Here is a 21,640-nt window from a genome sequence, read left to right on the forward strand (position 1 = left end):
TTTTGGAGCCTGATCTGACAAGATACCTCGCTACTTACTGCTCATATACATTCATTTGTCTGGAGTCTTTGGACTATCTGTTTGAAGACCTTTTCAATGCGCTTTAATGTTAATGTAATGTACCAGGGTTTATCACAAATATAAATTCACATTTCACCTATATTTTTTATCTGTTTGTGTTATTCGGACCACTTACAGTATTTGGTGAATTGGTTTATTTCATATCTTTTATTTTGCTTATGTACACTGTCATATCCTAGTGAAAATGACTAGATGCTAAAGAATGTTATCCGTTAAATAAAAATCCTTACCACACAATGCTCCATTTATAATAATTATTTTAAAAAAATATAGTAGCAAAATGATGCTGTAATAATTAATGTCAATTATTATGTATTTGATTTTGGTTACAGCAAAGCAAGAATTCATTTATTTAACACACACTTTAGAAAAATTACATTTCTTTTGCATTTCTCCATTCTCTCAAAGATAATGGCCAAATATTGTTAAAAATGAGGACACCCATTATCTTGTGTCGACATGCTATGGATAATTAATAGTTACTCATTCTAAGGCTGTATTAATTGTTTTCACACGTCTCCTTCTTTTGTCCTTGTGTCTCCAGCAAGGCAAGTAATAGCAGGTTTGAACGTATATATATCTGTCACATACTTTGTCACAGGATATATATCATCCTTTCCAGCTCATCCCCGATTAAATTTGCTGGCTGGCAGCAATTATCTCTCCCTTTGGGCCTGACCCACTGATAAACGGAATACAGATTGTCTAGCTAATTTTGCTCCCAGGATTTTACCACTTAATTGGCACTTTCCAGTTGCATACCACCGTATATGGCTGTACACCATTATGCACAGTGAGTTTGGTCGTATACAATACTTCACCAAATGAAATCAACTGTTGTTACACTTGTAATTGATGTATCTGAAAAGTCAGATCTTGATTATGTTCTCCCATTTACCCCTATTACTTGGATCAGTTGTTTAAAGCTTTTAATGATCCATCTAGATCAATGTCTTTGCTTGTAGATATAATTTACTGCATTGCTAGATTAGTACAGATGTTTTTAAAGATGGCTATGCTCCATTGCACTATCTTGTTTCTCTGAATCACATGTATTGAACTAGGTACAAATACAACAAATAAATACGATTAGTAACATTCCCATGTGTTGCACAGATGTAAACACTAGCAAATATTTTTTTTTGCAGTGAAAGGTCATGCATTTCAATTTATACAAATCGTTATGATTTTTACAGCGAAATTTTTTTTTTTGAACAATGTTAGAAATATTATTTCAGTTTAACTTTATAGATTGCTATCTAGCATTCAATTATGATTGGTCTCTCAAGGTATAGTACCATTGCTATAGCTAAACAACATGGCATGTTGAAAGATTTATATACTCCTGGAAACATGTATTTAGAATTTCGAATAACTTTAACACAGTGTTTTAAATGTTTCTATTGAGATTTTATGGCATGTACAGTACTAAGGCCCATATTCACTACAGGGTGCTACTCTTTAGCATGCGCCTATTTCCATTCAAATGAATGGGGATGAAGATGTGCTAAAGCATAGCACCCTTTAGTTGATATGAGCCTAAGTGTACTGATCTTTATTGTACTTTTCTTTCTAATCTCTCCCCCTTTTTCAGAACTCTTCGCTTTAGGGTAGGATGTGATGAGTAAATGAACACTGTATGTGTCATTTTCATCTTGAATTAATTGGGGGATTTTCTTGTAGTTGTGCATATCTGTGCAGAAGGAGCGCTTTCCTCTCAGATTTGAAGGTTATGGTATTCTATAAGCTCTTCTTGCATGTGTAAAACATACGGAAAAGTGTTTTTAGAAGCAGTTTCATTCCAGTTCTTCAAATCTGAGCGTTATGACCCAAAAGGCTCAAACTCACAATTTTTCCAAACAAGCTGGAATTCTAGTAGCTCTGTTAATAACAACAGGCTAAACTGCTTCAAATAATGCACTGATTTTATGGGTTTTGGAGAGCTATTTTATATACAGCTGGACCCCATTAGAACGTGGTGTTCGGGGTCCACATAATGATGCGTTATAACCGGGATCGCGTTATAACCGGAATCGCGAAATGGCCGCCACGATCAGCGAGGACTTACCCGGCATCTGCAGCTCTCTCCTATCCCTACTTCATCAGGCTGTGTCCACGTGTGTGGCTTTCAATTTTACATCCAAAGGCGCAGAGGAGGGTCACATGACCCTTCTCTGACCAATAATAGCCCAACAGGGAATACATTTTATATAATACACATACAAGAATCGAACCCGTGACCCTTCATATGCTAGTAGCGATTCTCTAGTTGATATGTTAAGTGTTTTTAAAGAGTCAGTTCATCACACCCACCGTGTGGTGTAGTAGTTAGAGAATTGTTACTAGCATATGATGGGTCATGGATTTAATTCCTGCATGGTATGGTATAGTATAATTTATAAATGATTATTTTATATTATAATTAAAATAATTAAGTAATAATCCCCGAAGCATAGGGTATTACTGGCCAATAATGGGATAAAGTAGAGATAGCACACAATAGAGAAGTTGCAAAAAAAGATTATATTATCTTGAACAGCATAAATATCATAGACAACCAACATTTCAACCCCGCAGAGGGGTCTTTATCAAGGGGATGTGCATATACACATGTGCTCATTTACATGTCATTTCCCAGAATCCCTTGCTGCAGAGGAAGGAGTTTGCTACGTGATAATGGTGAAATGGTGAAAGGCAGGGTTGCAGACATGTCTAAGTAATGTGAATGTGCTCACAAGATCTTTTTAATAATATATGCACTTTGGGCGCTGTATAGTTTTTTTTTCAAATATTGTATTTTTAAAATAAATATGTTTGTGCTAACATGAGTAAACCCAAACCATAAATGGGAGGAATATAAATATATAAAGATGGAGTAAATACAGTAACAATATTGCCAGACAAATTGGATTGGCAATATACTGAGGGACTGCTTACAGCTGGGGAGGAAGGCAGCTCTTCCAGGAAAAACCCAAAGCACATGTGTAGAAAATTAGGAAAAGCACACACTTCTAATGCTTGTGTGAATATTTATAACAATTTACTAAAAATAGGACAACAAAGTGGAGATGTTTGGCCATAATGCACAGCGCTATGTTTGGCGAAAACCAAACACAGCATATCAGCACAAACACCTCATATCAACTGTCAAGCACGGTGGTGGAGGGGTGATGATTTGGGCCTGTTTTTTGCAGCCACAGGACCTGGGAACCTTGCAGTCATTGAGTCGACCATGAACTCCACTGTATACCAAAGTATTCTAGGGTCAAATGTGAGGCCATCTGTCCGACAGCTAAAGCTTGGCCGAAATTGGGTCATGCAACAGGACAATGATCCCAAGCACACCAGCAAATCTACAACAGAATGGCTGAAAAAGAAACGAATCAAGGTGTTGCAATGGCCCAGTCAAAGTCCAGACCTCAACCCGATTGAAATGCTGTGGCTGGACCTTAAGAGATCTGTGCATAAACAAATGCCCACAAACCTCAATGAACTGAAGCAACGTTGTAAAGAGAGTGGGTCAAAATTCCTCTACAACGATGTGAGAGATTGATAAAGTCATACAGAAAACAATTACTTCAAGTTATTGCTGCTAACAGTGGTTCTACAAGCTATTGAATCATAAGATGTACTTAGTTTTTCACACATGGCTTCTCCATTTTGGCTTTATTTTTGTTAAAATAATGACACGGTGTAATATGTCATGTGTTGTTGTTCATGTGAGGTTGTATTTACCTAATTTTAAGACCTGCTAAGGAACAGATGATTGTTATTATGTCCTGATATGTAAAACCATGGAATTAAAAGAGGGTGTACTTTCTTTTTCACATGACTGTATATCTCCTCAAACCTCCCTCCAAATAACATATGGAGAGACACCTGTGCTGAAAAAGGAGCACACCTTAGATACGCTAATGCAGGGGTGGACAAAAATATAAAACGTTTAGGAGCCAGCCAGAACTTTTGGGAGCCAGCATTTTGTGACACATGCACACACTCCCACACAGACACACACTCTCACACTCAGGCACATACACTTTCATAAAAAGAAAGAAAAACACAGTGCACGACCCTCATATGGTTAATAAGTAATTATAATGTGACAAAAATTGTGGTAATAATTGCACGTACAAAATGATCAGTTAAACAGACAGGGCATGTTTGGGGTACATGTTACCCCTCGTGGATAAAGATGACTTGCTTCATGGTCACCCACTGCGATCCGGTCCGGATAGAAACGTCTTTGCATCCGGTGCTTTAATAATCCAGGGGATCCTTCGCTCGGTACACAGTCCACGTGTCAAAACCCAGATAGTAGCACACAACTGGAACAAACGGTTCCCTCACTGGCGGCTCTATGGCTCTCTCAGCCTAAGTTCGGCAAAACAACAGTGAATCTCCCGCAGGCTACCGATTAAAGCAACAAAGTAGTGATATCGGGAACAAAGTCTCACAGCAGACAATACACATTAATTCTACGCGTTTCATAGACACATCTACTGATGAGGTAGATTATTATCTATTTAGAATTGATTATTTTTATCACTTTAATGCACAGTTGGTGCACAGTTTTTCTTTTCACATACACTCTCACACAGATCCACACTCTCACACAGACACTCTCAAACAGACACCCTCTGTCCCTCTCACTGTCTCACACACAGACTGACACACACACACACCTACCCCAATCCCCTGCCAGTGTGCATTGAGAGCAGGGACAGGGAAAGAGTATGGGAGGGGTCCATCAAGCTTTGCCCCATTCAACCTGCTCCACCCCCTCTGACAAGCGCCACCCCCAGCCCTCGTGTGGCCTCAGCCTCCTTCTCTCTGATGAGGATTTACACCCTTCTCTTCACTGAGCGGCCGTGACTTGACCTGTCAATCACCAACGCTATCAATCCCAGTGTGCCAGATCCGGCTTTAATGTTGCTGGGGAGCACAGCGGTTCTTAACAAGTCAGTCAGTACTGCGCACAGCACAAGCACCATGGGAGTCATTTTAGGCACCCAGGATTTTTTCATCCCTGCGCTAATGGGATATGCAAAGTATATTTATATGACTTACACCTCCTAAAAGATTTCCATAAGACATATACTGACAAGTCTAAGGCTCCTTGTGATGAAGAGGGTACTTAGGGTCAGATCCAATTAAACCAGTTGCTAGGAAGCGTTCACAGCATACGTTTGCTTCAAAACAAAGTACAATTTCTGTGGATCGGCTGTTTAACCGTGCGGTTTGTGACATTTTATAGACGCGGTTTAAACAATGCAATTTGGAATACAGCTAGTTGTCAAATTGTATTCAGTGACTTCCGACCATGTCAAACTGTGCATTTTTACCAGAACAAACTCGCAGCTACTAGAATATTCTCAATTGTGTTAATGTATCAAGATACTTAAAAATTACAAATTCCTTGCATGTCATCTTGCAACTATTGGGGTGTCAATACAAGGATATGGCGAGGAGTTAGAAAGTATTATTAACTTTTATTTAGATGGTGCCAATATATTTGGCAGTGTAGTACAATGTAGGAGTAAGGATAAAAACAAAGCATAACTTAAAAAATAATGAAACAACAAGTAATGAGGTCCTTTCTCTGAGAAGCTTACCATCTAAACGAAAAGGAAGAGTGATGACACAAGGATAGGTGGGGTATAAGGCCACTCAGTATCGTATTAACTGTAGGCTTGTCAAGAGGGGGGTGGATTGTCCTGTTTAAAGAGTTGTGAGGAAATTTGGAAAGTCCAAATGGTGGGGGAGAGAAGGATTTCCAGGTAGGATGCAGTCATGGAGAAGTCTTGGGGGCGGAAATAACGGAAATGTTGAGAGGAGAGTAGTACAGTAAGTCATGAGCTAAGTGGAGACTGTGTTTGGGAGTACTTGGATTTCAGAGAGGGCAGTGTCAAGGAGAGATTTGTAATTGAGAAACAGAACCTGATAGAAAGTAAGTTTCACAGTATATTAAATAAAGACCAATGAGGTAATTGGTTAATTATTTTTTATACTACCCATCATGCATAATTAGTTATGATTTTGCTAGTAAACAAGGTTTGAAACTTCAAAAGATTCCTTTGATTGAAATGTAATGTTTGAAGCTTGTACAGTATATAACTGGACCACATTTCTTGGTTCAATAGTTTTATTAATTATTTTATTTTTACAAGCTGCTTATATGTCACTGTAGATTATTTCGCATTGTATGAATACAGCCGTGGCCCCTTTTATTCTCCAACATCCCCGGATTTTTTCCGAATGCCACGCACTTCACCGCACTTCACCCCGTTCATGCCGCATTCATGCCGCATTCATACCACATTCATGTTGCGGTTGATGTGTTTATTGATAATGGTTCGGATTTAATTGGTTGCAATTCTTCGCGTATCTGCCAGGTGGCAGATATTCATGAATTGTAATGTGCATGCGCTTCAGTAATGTGTCAACTTGCAGGTGTTTAAAAAAATACCACAGTGGTCCATTGTAAATTGGCCTTTGTACTGAAGAAGTTACAATAATGTATCAATTTTGGCTTTTCATATTAAAAAATACATGCACAGTGTTTTATTGTCCTGAGAGTCCCGACATGAGTGCACCACCGCAGTCTGTGTTCCAAAAACCCGACAGAACGTACTCTTATTTAATATGGGCCGCGATTAATGCAACAGATGATAAGATGGCAACAGTTGGTCAAATTTATCATTATTTTATCGAAAACTATGACTTTTACAAATTTTCACCAGATGCTCATGTGTGGAAGCGTGCAATAAGGAAAAAGTTATGTATCGATCCGTGTTTTTTTTTATTGATCCCGGTGTTATTGGAGGGTATTGGTGTGTATCACCGGATTTTTCCCATATCTATGAACATGGAGACTTCAAAAGGCGAAAGGTCATGTTAAAACCAACTAAGAAACGTCAGTCGCTGGCAAGCAATGCGCCAGCGACAGCGCTGCCTGCTTCCAATAACGGTCCGACCGTCAGTGAAAACCTGGTGACCGGCAACCCTTGCTGTCTGTCCCCGCCCGGATACCTGCAGCCTGAGACGGATTTCGCGTACAGATTCCAGCAAGCTTGCATGTACCAAAGCGATTTCCAGCCTCATCCGCTGGCACCTGTCAACTATGTGTATAATCAAGAATACGGGACTGGTAGTGGCTCGGCGCCAGCTGATTGGCAAAGTCTATGGTGAGTAATGTTGCCGTATTTTATTCTGTTTATGAAATATCAATATCAATGCACAGTCAAGCGATTCTCCTGTAAGCAATATCATTGGCTGAGCAGCTTCTACAGTAGATACTGCACAATTGGTGGAAAGCTAGACGCATGCGCATTGGAACCTTCTTGAAACGCATATGCGTGTCATCACATCTACAGTAGGCGCATGCGCATATGAACAGGAGACGCCCCCCGAGAAAATTATTGGTGGGCTGACTTACCATTACAGTAAAACTTGTACTTTTGATTTTCCTCAGAAAAGACAACTTTGTCATCTCATGCGGAAAACGGCACATGGAGGGATTTCAATGGATAATATTGCTTTGTGTAACAATGCCTGCACATTGCTGAATCGTATTTAAAAAACCACGTACCGGAGTCTACAATTTAGTGGCCGTTGTTATTGATTAGGATAGAATACTAACTGAGAGCTTCGTAGAAAACCTGCAACAGTATTCTGTTGTTTTTAGACCGTATACAATACTTTTTTTATATATACTGTATACTGTAATAAACCGAAAAATAAAAAGTATGCATTTATTCTACATGTATTCCAGTACATATGTGTATTCTATACCCGTACATGTATTGTTTTAATACTCTTTTGATGTACAGTACTGAGCATGCCTACAGTATACAGTACAGTACTGTACAGTATGCCTGGACAGTACTGTATGTTCTAGAAACACTGTATTTTGCTACAGTATAAAAGGAGACAATGGAACAATTTAAAACAAATCAACATTTTCTTTTATTGGAGTAAGTACAAAAACATTTATTTACAAATACAATTTAAAAACATTTAAAGTGTACAGCAATTCAAAACATTAACAGGTGTATGGTTTACTGCTAGTGAAAACATTTATGTACAGAAAGTCAAAACATTTACAGTAGGATGGTGTACAGTAAGTCAGGCCTGCAAAACTCCAGTCCTCGAGGGCCGCAAACAGGCCCGGTTTTATCCTGAAAACCGGGCCTGTTTGCGGCCCTTGAGGACTGGAATTGTGCAGGTCTTGTTTAAGTAAAAACATTTCTTTATTAATACAAGTTAAAACACGCAACATCTCCTTTATTAAAGTACAGAAAGTCAAAACATTTACACTCTGCTGCAAAATCACAATCTCACTGTATCCGAGACCAGCATAAAGAAGATGAGACGCAGAATGGGATGGAAATATGGACGTGTGAGGTTAGTACTGGACAGTACAAGAGGTTAAAGTGTTGTTTAAGAAACTGTACTGTACCTATAAAATTATTCCTTGTCATTACAGAGCGTACCCTATGATAAGGGACGTTAACAAGATCAAGAGAGTGGTCCAGGCCCAGGCATGGATCGACAGTGGAGAAACTTTCCAGGATTGCATCTTCACTGACGAGTCTACTGTATCGCTGGAGAGATTTGCCACCTTCGCATTCCACTAAAAAGGTTGCATATCTATGAAGCCGCATCCAAAACACCCAGTGAAGATGCATGTGTGGGGTGCCATCTCTAGGCGTGGACCAGGATGCATTGTCATCTTTGAAGGTAAAATAAGTCACACGCTTTTGCCTTATGCACTGTACTGTACTAGTGTGTAGTTTTTTGAGCACTTTTCTTTTCTTGTTATAGGAATCATGAATAAAGCATTTTTCCAAGAGCAAATTGTGCCTGAGATTGTGGAATACATCACACGTGAGCTCCCAGATGGTCACCGTTTCTACCACGACAACGATACGAAGCACACCGCGTCAACAGCGCATATTCTTGAGCGCGGTATCAACTGGGTGAAGATGCCAGCGGAGTAAGTGCGGTAACCGTGTCTCATTTTTTCCCACTGTTTTTACTGTGTATCTCTTTAACTAATTGTCCTTTTTTTCCTCATCCAATGACAGATTGCAAGACTTCAATCCTATCGAAATGGTCTGGCATGAGCTGAAGGACCATATCCGAAAAGTCGTGAAACCCTCCAAAAAGGATGAGTTGGCGCAAGGCATAATGAGTTTTTGGAACGATGTACTCACCGTGGAACGATGCAATAAATATATTGACCATATTGCGATTGTGTTGCCCATTGTGATTGAGCGCAATGGGCAAGCATCAGGAAGGTAGTATGGTATAGTACTGTACTGTAGTATGGTAAGTACAGGCACACCAAGTATAGTACTGTATGATACAGGTAAGTATGGCACAGATTTTTTCTTTCCTGAAAGAGCAGCACTACCCATCTGGTTACAAAGTATTTAACAGTAGTCACAGTATACAGTAGTTCCAGTATAGACTAGTTTGACAGTACTAACTGCATACTGTAGTCCAATATGGAGTAGCTATACAGTACACAATGCCATAATATGCACATAACTGCACTAATTTTTTCTTTTCTTGTCTTTTCAGAGAAAAAAGGATGGAAAGGGGGAGGGGGGTTATCATGTGTACATTGTGTGAACTATGTGTACAGTAAAGTGTATCTAAAGTGCAGTCATGATTTACACAAAACCTCCCCTCTCTCAATGAACTACACAGAATGAGGAAGAAGATAAAGACGGAAAATGTTATATTATTATATATATTATTAAATATTATATATTATTAATTAATATTATTATCAATGTGCATTATTCATGATTATCCACCGGCCCTCAATTTTCAACTGACAGAAGAACTGAATAAAGACCGCATTTTGTATTATTCATGATTATTTATATATTTGTATTTTTTGTTCCTGATAAAAATAAAATAAATATGTCTTTACATTCATGATAATCATAATCATTGACACCCCCCCTACACCAAAGAAAAAGAAAGAATGACAAAAAGTGGTAACTTACTGCATCAAAAACATGAATCAGATTATGTTTTTTTTAACTCTCAATTTCACAGTGCTGTGCAAATCAGATTTACATATCAAATTTGAGTAGGGATTATCACAAGCGTTACCGTAAACAAAGCCTCAAAGGGTTGGGGGGGGGGGTGGGTGGGTGAGTCATGCACAGTAATCATCAGCTAGCTCCCTTCCCAAAGACGATTACAGAGAGGTGTGCTATGTAGCTCCCTTCCAAAGAGGATTACACGCAGGCGCAGAAAGGTGATGCTCGGCTAGGGACGATTAAATGCACAATGACAAGCTTTAGAAACGGAATGGTTCTGGAGAGGTGTCGATAAGAGGTTCAAATCCTTGAGCGAGCCTTGTGTGTGTGTGCGTGGGGGAGGTGGGTACAGGGTACAGCTGCATGAAGGATTAGCTGTACTGTAGTTCAAAGACATTACATATTTTCAACAGGCAGGTCATCATAATAATTTGATCCCCACACCCCCAAATACATAAACGCACAGTGTCGCAGTCAAAAGCTACAGCACAGATTGAATATCGTAATATCAAGATGGTTTAGGCAGGCTTGTGGAGAAAATAAAAATAAAAAATGACAAGAATTTTATTTATTTTTTTTGGTCACTCACTCTTGAACTTCGCAAGCAAGCAGTGAAGTTATAGACACATGTGCAGTAATCATCAGCTATGTAGCAAGCAGGAATGTGATTAAAACCAGAAAGACACACATTCAAAGGAATGGTGTGGGAGAGGTGTACTGTACTGCAGATAAGATAAGAAGTTGAAATACTGCAGTGAATTAGCCTGTGTGTGTGCGGGGGCGAGCGAGGGGAGAGCGCTGTATACGTCGAAATGTGATACTGTTACAGTACACTAGAGGTGATTTGGTGCTCAAGCATGGAATCCTATTGCAAAGTGTTGTGAAAGGAACACTTCTGGGACATAAGATAATTTCAACCTAATAAAGAGCTCCAGATGCCCTGAAGGCAGGGGTATATGCACAAAAACACTCCCCCTAACCTCATTGGGCTGGCCCCAGGTAAGTACTCACGAATGTGTCACCAGTGGTCCCTCTCAGTCTGCGTGCTGTTGCCAATAGGGAGAAGTCCAATGCAATGTGGGTTGGTGCAACGCACAGCAAAAGAAGGGGGTGATGGCAGGTCTGGCAAAAATGTTTCTTTATTGTGTGGACATAAAAACAGAAGGCTGCAACCTTCTACGCGTTTCGTGCAGACAAATTGCACTTTATCAAGAAGTGTATCAACATAGTGTATAGCAAGTATATATAGGGGAGGGGGGAGGGAAGGACAGTCTGCCGATTTTGGCGCCAAACTCGCTCATTGGAAGCTTCATGATATTTAAACCAATAGTATATAGCTGCGAGGGCATGTGGGAATGGTTAATTACCTGTTGGCACCCGCAGGAGAGCCGCCTCCAAACACCGAGCTCGGTGGCACGCACCGCACTGCAATGGAGAGCCAAATCTCGCGAGATGCTCCTCAGGCAAGCCACGTTCTTACCGCGCATGCGCAGAGCAAAAATTTCTTAAAAATCAATCCTGAGTCAAACGAGCAGTGCCCACAGTGTCATAAGTGCTCGCGCATGCGTCCCTATGTCCATTAGTGACAGAAAAAATATGATGAATGCCCCACCACACAATAAGGATGTTGATGGAGATGCCTATACTATGAAATGACACTCACATTACTAATCCATGGTGCGGTGGGGGGGAAAAGGGGGGGGGAGAGGGGGGGAAAAAAGGGAAGGGGGTAGGGGAAGGAAGGGGGAGGGGGGGGGGGGGGAAGGAAGGGGGAGGGGGGGGGGGAAAGGGGGGGAAGGGGAGGGGAGGGGGATAAGAAGAGGGGAGAAGAAATGAAAAAAGGAAAAGAGAAAGACAAGGACAAGAAAAAAAGAGAAATTGGAAGGAAGGGAGGGATGGGAAAACTATATGTTCTAAAAAATATTCATAATTCACGTTATTTGACTCAGGATTGATTTTTAAGAAATTTTTGCTCTGTGCATGCGCGGTAAGAACGTGGCTTGCCTGAGGCGCATCTCGCGAGATTTGGCCCTCCATTGCAGTGCGGTGCGTGCCACCGAGCACGGTGTTTGGAGGCGGCTCTCCTGCGGGTGCCAACAGGTAATTAACCATTCCCACATGCCCTCACAGCTATATACTATTGGTTTAAGTATCATGAAGCTTCCAATGAGCGAGTTTGGCGCCAAAATCGGCAGACTGTCCTTCCCTCCCCCCTCCCCTATATATACTTGCTTTACACTATGTTGATACACTTCTTGATAAAGTGCAATTTGTCTGCACGAAACGCGTAGAAGGTTGCAACCTTCTGTTTTTATGTCCACACAATAAAGAAACATTTTTGCCAGACCTGCCATCACCCCCTTCTTTTGCTGTGCGTTGCACCAACCCACATTGCATTGGACTGTTACAGTACACGCCTATGCGTTTCAACAATGTTCAAATGAGACATACAGCACTGCACATGCATGTATAAATATGCAAATTTACAATTACTGCGTGCGCACACGCAGACTGTGTACTGACGTACAGTAGGTTGAACTGCTACAGTATTAGACTTTGAAGACAACAGCTCGCGAACGCCCCCAGAGTTTTTAGACGGTATTGCAGTATTGCAGACAGCGCTAATAAAATGCTAATATTACGAGTGCTAAAATACCGGAACATATTCCGTCAAAAAAAAAAATACTGCATCTGCCCGCGGTCATCAGAGTTGCGCAGATACGGCCGCACTAGGATAAAGGCGGCCGCAGCTGTAAATATGCAGTGTTCTTTATTCCTTAAATCACACTTCTGTGGATTAGATAGCAACACTCCTGCATTGTATTGTCTCTTCCTGCTAGTATACACTTAGTCTGCCTTAGATTAAATCATAACGCATTAGACAAGACTATTTTTACTTTAATATGATTTATTCTTTACCTTGTGTTATATTACTTCTCCTAGTATTAGATTATATCTTGGTCCAGTACACCATGCTCTTGTGTTAGAATATGATCTAGTGATTTTCTAACAATTTTCTTGAGTTACACTCATTTTTGAATCACATTAAATGACACTCTCCCGCTGCTGTTCCATTAGCAGCTTCTGATTTGTGATTATGCACTAGAACAGTTCCTCAAATTAGTCAGTCATGTGGTAGAAACTTCTAATTGATTGCTGCAAAGTTGGGACTTCTATTCTTATATCACATAGAACAGCATTATGAGTATTGCAAAGGAAGAGTTTCCCAGAAGAGGAGGTGCAAGATAATGAAGTAAAGGGATTTTAAATGTTTTGGATGGAGTACAAGGGGACAAGAGTATCATAAATATCATAAACAAGACAGAGATCATATGGGTTACAAGGTTTTACAGTAGTTTGGAAAAATGGGAAGACTAGGCGGGGCAAGTGTTTCTTATCTGCCATCAATTTCTATGTTGATACAAAATTCCACTGAGCACACTGCAAATATAAATATTATGCAGCTCAGCTAAAATGACAATAAGGTTGTTATTAAAAATGCACAAATACATACTTGGAGGAGCACAGATCATTTGATAGATCAGACTCATATCATAGTAAAAAATGAAAAGTTTGTTTTAAGGACCACCAACTACAAGTATAAAAATTGAATTTAGTGAATCTATAAACTTTACTAACAATGTATATCGGTAATACATTTATACAGGCCAGAAACACAGTATAATATCCTGAATTGTGTAGCACAATCCTTTAACAGTAAATGGATTCATTTGATAGGTTTGTAAAAGTTTCTAAGAAAATCAGGGGAGCATGGGTCGTATCACCAAAGAAGAGAAGAGATAATGGACATAGAAAAGTACTGTATGACAGTTTAGAGCTCAGTTGTGCAAAGAACCTCCAACTCACAAACATATGAGATGTGCATTTCCAAAACTGTGGCACAAAATGTAGTAGAACGTGGGTGGATAAACACTCAGTTCCGCAGGACCCAGGAGAAAGAAGAGAGACCAAGACAGTGCTTTTAAAACAGTAGCTTAATCACAAAAAGACACCCATGCAAAAAAGGCTTACATCAGGGTGATCCGTTGTAAACATTTGTATGATACAAATAAATCGCAGTGACTCCCAGAGCCGGGTGAGTTGCACTCTCACCCACTCCGAGTCTCCACTGCTGCTGATGCCGTCACTTCCGGGTTTCCGAAAGTCAGGTGACCGGATGATGCGGCTGACGTTCCTCTCAACACTTCTCCGATCAGGATCCGTCAGTGATAACTCCGGGGCGGGGGGGCAATTCTGCCTGCTCTGCCACACCAAGGGACCGGAAGTGTGGCAGAGTAGTCGAATTGCCCCCCCACCCGGAGTTATCACGGACTGATCCTGATCGGAGAAGTGTTGAGAGGAACACCAGCCGCGTCATCCGTCACCTGACATTCGAAAACCCGGAAGTGGTGACATCGGCAGCAGTCGAGACTCGGAGTGGGTGAGAGTGCGACTCACTCGGCTCTCGGGAGTCACTGCGATTTATTTGTATCATACAAATGTTTTAAACGGATCACCCTGATGTAAGCCTTTATTGCAGTGGGGTCTTTTGGTGATAAATGTACTGTTTTAAAAGTACCATCTGCACTATCTTGATCTCTCTTCTTTCTCCTGGGTTCTGCTGAACTGATTGTGTATCCACCCACGTTCAACTACCTTTTTTGCCACAGTTCTGGAAATGCCCATACATTCCTTATGTTTGTGAGTATAATTATTGGGGGTTCTTTGCACAACTGAGCTGTAAACTGTCCTAACTGTCTGTTCTATGTCCATTCTCTCTTCTTTGGTGATACGAACTCTGCTCCCATGATTTTCTACGCTGCTGTTAATGGAGGATATTGGAAACATATCCTGTTCAAGGTTTTGAGTGGAGGAGTATATTTCCCTTTAATTATTTTAATTCACTGATATCACGTTTAGCAAGTGTATTATCACTATCCCTATTTTTCTTTTCACTGATAGCTTGTTTTTCACTCATCAGTCTATCTGAGCAGTTAAAGTAACTTTAATCGGTTACATATTATTCACAAATGTTGAGCGCCATTCTACTCTTTTCTATATACTATTTATAAAAGTTTCTGTAGGGATCATACATTTATTGTCTTTGTTAACTACTAAATGCGGAGATCATAGCAAAGCATACAGTCACTGCTTTCCTTTATCAGTTATATTAATGCAGGTTATTTAAACATAGTACAGTAAACATACCTGCTTGACCAGTTGTAATACTGACTGCTGCAAAAAGCCTCTGGGAACGACTCAGATCTGAAACCCCATTCACAGCTTCAACTTCAAAAGTGTAATTAGCATGAGCCAGTAGGTCCACAATTGTGATGTACGTATCTATTAATCCACTTTGTTGGGGCACATATCCAACAGTACTTCCACAGGGTATACATTCCCCCTGTTCCCAACTGCACCGTTTGCACAAAACTCGATAAGTGAGATCATGTCTTCCCCCATTGTCTGCCGGAGGACTCCATTCCAGGCTTACAGTAGTCTGGTTGATATTGTAAATTAGGTTTTGTGGTGCAGATGGAGGCCCTTTAAAACAGAAAATGTAAAGACATATCATCAGTGTGTATAATATTGTAAACATTAATATAAAATGAACTAATCATTTTGTTTATATGGCATGAATACCCAGCATAACCTGTCATAGGACTTCTGTGTAACCTATGAGTAATTTTGTTATGCAAAAAGCTAGCCTATGTAATACTGGCACAAATTTCCAATCTAAGTGCAAATGTTCCTAATCCGAGGTTAGACTTTTTCCTTTATTATAGTATTGTAATATGTCATTTTTAATGCATCAAATAGGTGAAGCTTATATAGGGTACATTTCATTGCTTAGAATAGTTGCATCACATTAATCTCTGGTGCTCACAGTCAATAGTGTTAAAATTGATAAGAAGAAAGTAAAAACAGTGCTAACTTGTTCAAAATACAGATGTAGCCAACATTATTGCAACCTTCAGTGCGCTGGTGAAATGGATGGATAGCCCTGCTCCCTTCTCACGTGCAGCTAATTCAAATCAATGGCCGCTTCAGCTGGCGCGTATGTCCCACTGCTGCACGCCACGGGTTGCAATAACTTTTGCTACATACTGTATGTAGCTGAAATATTTTTGTGGCGATAGGATTCCATATATTTTTAAGTAATTAAAACTAGTGCTTTAAGTTGATAAATAGAAATACATGCATGTGTTGAAATTCTTTTGGTACAAATACAGATTCCTGATACACCTACTCATTTTATTGAGACATGGGGACATATGCATATAATGCAGATATAGTCACACGGCTGAAAATGATGTAATGTGTAAAGGTGAGATTTTATATGTAAAATCAATTGTGCTGTGTGGTTATGTGCTCAGTACAGTACAGTACATAAACTGCAGTGGTATACCTGCTGAGTGCAAATCCTGTCTGTTCCTAACACCTTCACAAAGCAGAATCAGTGAATCCGTCACTTAGGTCAAATTGGAGAGTCCAAAAAGAATAACCAGCTGTGTATGAGTGCGTCCACTTATTTGGCACTTCTTTGCACCAGGATTAGCCTATTTATCTCAAGCCTTGTCCCAGATTTGTTTGCTGTAACGCGGCAGATAAAAGCGTAGGGAGCGCATATAAAAATTGATGGGCCCAGATCCACAAAAGGATGCTGAGTTGTAGCATGCTTTTACTCCCAGTCAAATAAAAGGGTGTAAAGGCGTGCTGAAACTTAGCACCCTTTTGTGAATTATTTTATTTATAAAATATTTTACCAGGAAGTAATACATTGAGAGTTACCTCTCGTTTTCAAGTATGTCCTGGGCACAGAATAAGACAAATAATACATGGTTACAAATACAGCTACATAAATGAACAGGGTATACATTATATACAAGACATTGCATGCACAGTTAAAGAAAATATATATTATGGGCGTATGAAACAGTTACAGACCAGATTAAAATGTGAGACAGCTATAGTGAAAAAAAACTGACAAATCCAGTATGCTCCTTTGGATATCAATACACAGAAGCTTTATCTTAAAGGAGCAATTCATGCAATTTTTATATATATCCTTTTTTAAGCAGGGGGTCTCCGGAACTGAACAACATTAATTTCAGCTCCGGGGAACACCTGCTTCCCAAGATACAGACCTCCATTGGGGGTGATGACGTCACTGATGACGTCACCTTTATACCGGGATCATAACATTGAGCAAAACGAGATGTGAAATAAATTGTGAATTATTCGCATGAAAAGGCAAACACACAGTGGAACACAAAATATATGAGAAAGACACGCTTACTGGGGGTCTGGGCTACAAAACTAGACTTTCCTAGTTGAAATGAATGAAAAGACAAAGTCTTTAGTTGACCGGGACTTAGCACAAAATGTCCTGTAATTCATATCAGCATGAAGATCGTGACGCCACCGCTCTTTCCTCTTTGCTGAAATCTCATGACCGGGAGTTAATTCCAAACGTCCTGGAGCTAAATTCGGCTTACAATCATAGCCACGACCGCTAGGTTCAATTCTCATAACTTGGCCGCAAAAAGTGGGACTTATAAAATATTCTGCCTTGAAACTTCTGAAGCCAGCTCGCTGCTATTTCTCTTAGAGCATCTTTTGGTACATTCAAATTTGCTACTGATGTTCTGGCGCTTAGAATCTCATCACTTGATTGGCTGAGGGATTCATATAGTATTTCAGAGTTCATTCATGAAATACTACAGCCAATCCGAGCGTGGGAAATTTCTTACCAGCCAATCAGAGCGATGTCAGTCTTCTAAAGCCGGGTAGGCGGATCTTCTGAATCAGCCAAGGGCATGCCAAGCTTGCCACCTCTGCCATTTGGTATTCAGAAGCCACCTGCTGGTTTAGGCTCCTCACAGTCTGGGAAGGCAAATGGTAGTGCACTGAGCTGGGACCCTTATCTCAACCTACTCTATGGTGCCCCCTGCCTAGATTCCCCTAGGAGGTTAGACAGAGCATTGCTCGCCGGGTCCTCCATTGGTGGGCTACAGATAGCCATCACTGCTGCCACACTTTGTGTAAAATACTCCTTAAGCATATTAATATGATATGTCCTATTTCTACCTGTCTCTCCATCTAACTGTACAACGTAGTTGCACTCATTCATTCTCCTGAGTACCGTGTACGGACCAGACCATTCAGCCATTAATTTGTTCTGACGAGTGGGCTTCACAACAAGCACTTGCTGCCCAGGGATGAATTGTCTGCTATGGACATTTTGACCATACCAAGTCTTCTGCTTGGTCTGAGTCTCCCAGAGGTTAGCATGTGCCAACCCCATAAGCATTTCCAACCGGTCCCTGAGATCTACCACATACTGAAGCACAGAAGCATCAGTACTGGTAGTCTCAACTTCCCATCCCTCACAGAATATGTCAAGAGGTCCCCGGACCCTGCAACCAAATAGAAGCTCGAAGGGAGAGAACCCGGTAGATTCTTGCAGTACCTCTCGGTATGGAAACAGCAAATGCTGGAAATGAATCTCCCAATCTTTTCCTTCAGCCTCAATAAAAGCTTGAAGCATCTGCTTCAGGGTCCCATTGAACCTTTCACATAAACCGTTTGTCTGGGGGTGGTAAGGGGTTGTGTGCTGGTGCTTCACCCCGCACGAATCCCAGAGAAACTGTAGCAATTTGCTCTTGAATTGCGACCCTTAATCAGTCAGAATCTCACTAGGGAAACCTACTCTAGTGAAAATGACTATAAATGCTTTGGCTACTGCCCTCACGTCGATGATGGCTAGCGCTACAACCTCGGGATACCTGGTGGCAAAATCCACTACCGTTTGAATGTAACACTTGCCAGACCAACTAGGGATCATGATAGGTCTCACTATATCCATAGCTACTCTCTGTAAGGGTTCCCTTATTACCGGTAGTAGATTGATGGGTGCCTTTACATGGTCACTTGCCTTACCTACTCGCTGGCAGGCATCACAGGACCAGCAGAACTCTGCCACTGCCCCTGATGCCCCCGGCCAGTAGAAACGCTGTAACAGCCGGGCTCTCGTGCGAGTGACCCTCTGATGCCCCGCTATTGGTATGGAGTGGGCTACCTGCAATAACTGATGCCTATACTCCCTTGGTACCACTAACTGTCACCTACCAGTCCATACTCTATCTGGAGCGGTAGAACCTTGCTCTCTATACAAGAGCCTGCAGTGCCATAAGAACCGATCTGACCCACTGTCCGAGGCAGACTCGGACGCCCGGAGTCTCATGCCCTCCAAACTGGGATCAGACTGCACCACTTCCCTACACTGTGTCCCTAATTGTGGCCACCTACTCTTTGTCTCTAAGTCAGGTGCAAGGGGAACAGGTAAAGGGGGACTTAAGTCAGCACACACTGTCACAACTCTGTCTGGCTTACCTGCCTGGTCTCCTCAGAGACTCCTGGAACCGTTGGTCCCAAATGCAGGGGGACAGCGAAATCCTCATGGGCAAGTGATCTGCTCAGGCTCCTGGTAATCGCTGCAACCAGAGTCAATTCGCTGTAAACACACATGTAAGATTTCCCAGGTTGTTACCGAGTAGCACCTCAGCAGTCAACCTGGGCAAAACCCCCACCTCCCTTTTGTTCCAATTCATCTGGAATGATAGAAGACCGAGGACTCCCAGATCGGTCATGCTATCATCAAAAACGAGAGGGGGTCTGGGGGTTCCCGATGTGGTCAGGTATTATCACACTTCAGGTCCTACTATGGTCCCAGGAGGAAGGGAAGTAGGACCACGGAGGTTTGAGCTAGGAGCAATGAGATCCACGTGGGACATATGGCTCAAAAACAAAGGGAAATATGGCCTACTAGCTACCCCGTCTCAAATCACCCCTATCTTTGGAAACCCGAACTTCCCGCCCGGATGTTCTAAAAAACAATTTGACCAATTTCAGGGTCTTGGCATAAGACTGGTCGCCGATCTGCTGAAGAATGGAGAGATCCTATCCTTCCAGGAACTACGAGACAAATATAAATCACAAAACCTTCACTTGTTTAAGTTCCTACAAATCAGGCATTCCCTGCTCTCACTCTCCCAAAACTCCAAATTCCCCCCACCCACTAGATTCGAAACCTATGCCGTAAAGGCTGGTACCAAAGAGGACTAATATCTGAGATCTGTAGGGGGATAGAGTCAGCATCGGAACCCCCGACCCCCCACTGTATGCAAAAATGGTCCGAGGACCTCAATGTACAAATAGAAAGAGACGAGTGGGAGGACATTTGGGAGATGGCTGCAAAAACCTCAATCTGCACAGTAACAAAAGCGAATATCTACAAAATTCTATTCCAGTAGTACCTGACCCCTAGACTGAGCCAGATCTTCCCCGGCACACCTGACCTTTGCTGGAAGGGATGTGGTCAAAAGGGAGACATGGCCCATATTTGGTAGTCATGTCCAGAGATACAGAGGTTCTGGGCAATGATCCAGAAGCTGCTCCATAAGACCACGGGGATTCCCTTCCCCCTGGACCCGCTGACCCTAGTGCTGAACAAACCTTTTGATGACCTGCCTCCGCCGATGAGTAGATTGGTCTCTGCGATCCTGACGGCGGCTAGATGCTCAATAGCAGCAGCCTGGAAGCAGACTAATGCCCCCGAAAGAAATACGGTAATTAGGAGGATAGACAAAGTAATGTCTATGGAGAAGCTAACTGCCATGCTACACAAAAAAAGCCGCAGTTTTGGAATACCTGGGATCCCTGGATAGGACCAAAGGGCCTAGGCCTGCATTAAGTCAGAATTGATTCGTTTATAGCGAGGACGGAGGAGGAGATGGAGATCCACGGAGACCCCCCCCCCCCACTCCCAAGCCTCCCCCCCCACTTCAGCCCCCCCTTTTCCCCTCTGTTTGTCTACCCCTCCTCACTCCCCTCGCCCTCCCTCATACTACCCCCCCTTACCCTCACCCCGAAATAGAAAATTCTATTGGCCAACACTAAACTGTTCCAACTGAATGTATGCAGTCATGTGCCGATGACTATATTGTACCCATATCTATAAGTGTTGATGCCAATAAAAAAAGTTTGATACAAAAAAAAAAAAAACCCCACCTCCCTCATGCCATGCCCAGCACCCCAATCAAGAAAGACCAGAGCAACCTGGATGGACCGCGGTGCTCCGTCTGGCATTGTCACCTGCATCCCTGTGCCCGGGAGCAGATCCTCTGGTCTCACCATATCAGGTCGTACCAGAGTAACAGTGGCCCCGGAGTCGAGCAAGCCGGCTGCTCGGTGATCTCCGATGGTCACTTGCCGTAAATGCTTTTGCTGGACAGTGTTGGATTGCAACTCGACCTGTGCAATCTGATGTTCCACCGTCTCCACTGCTGTTCCACTGGCAGCAGGTGAAGAATCTTCCGTCGAAGTCCCACCCGGGCTGGTTGGACAGCTGCACTCTGCTCCTCTGTGTGGGCCACTCGCACCCCTTCTTGCGGATAGTGCCCGGCTGGTGATGAACTCATCAGCCATGTTAGCAGCAT

General features: G+C 41.9%; 1 protein-coding gene across 4 annotated transcripts in view; it reads right to left on the reverse strand.

The window, feature by feature from the left end:
- Positions 1 to 21,640, reverse strand: part of EPHA7 (EPH receptor A7) — a 215,052-nt gene that overhangs the window by 116,832 nt on the left and 76,580 nt on the right. For all 4 annotated transcript variants that reach the window (XM_075597475.1, XM_075597473.1, XM_075597474.1 and 1 more), the window contains exon 5: positions 15,348 to 15,683. In XM_075597475.1, the coding sequence (XP_075453590.1) occupies positions 15,348 to 15,683 (336 nt within the window). The remainder of the gene's footprint in view (positions 1 to 15,347; positions 15,684 to 21,640) is intronic.

This window comes from Ascaphus truei, chromosome 4 (genome assembly GCF_040206685.1).
Source record: "Ascaphus truei isolate aAscTru1 chromosome 4, aAscTru1.hap1, whole genome shotgun sequence".
NCBI lineage: Eukaryota > Metazoa > Chordata > Amphibia > Anura > Ascaphidae > Ascaphus > Ascaphus truei.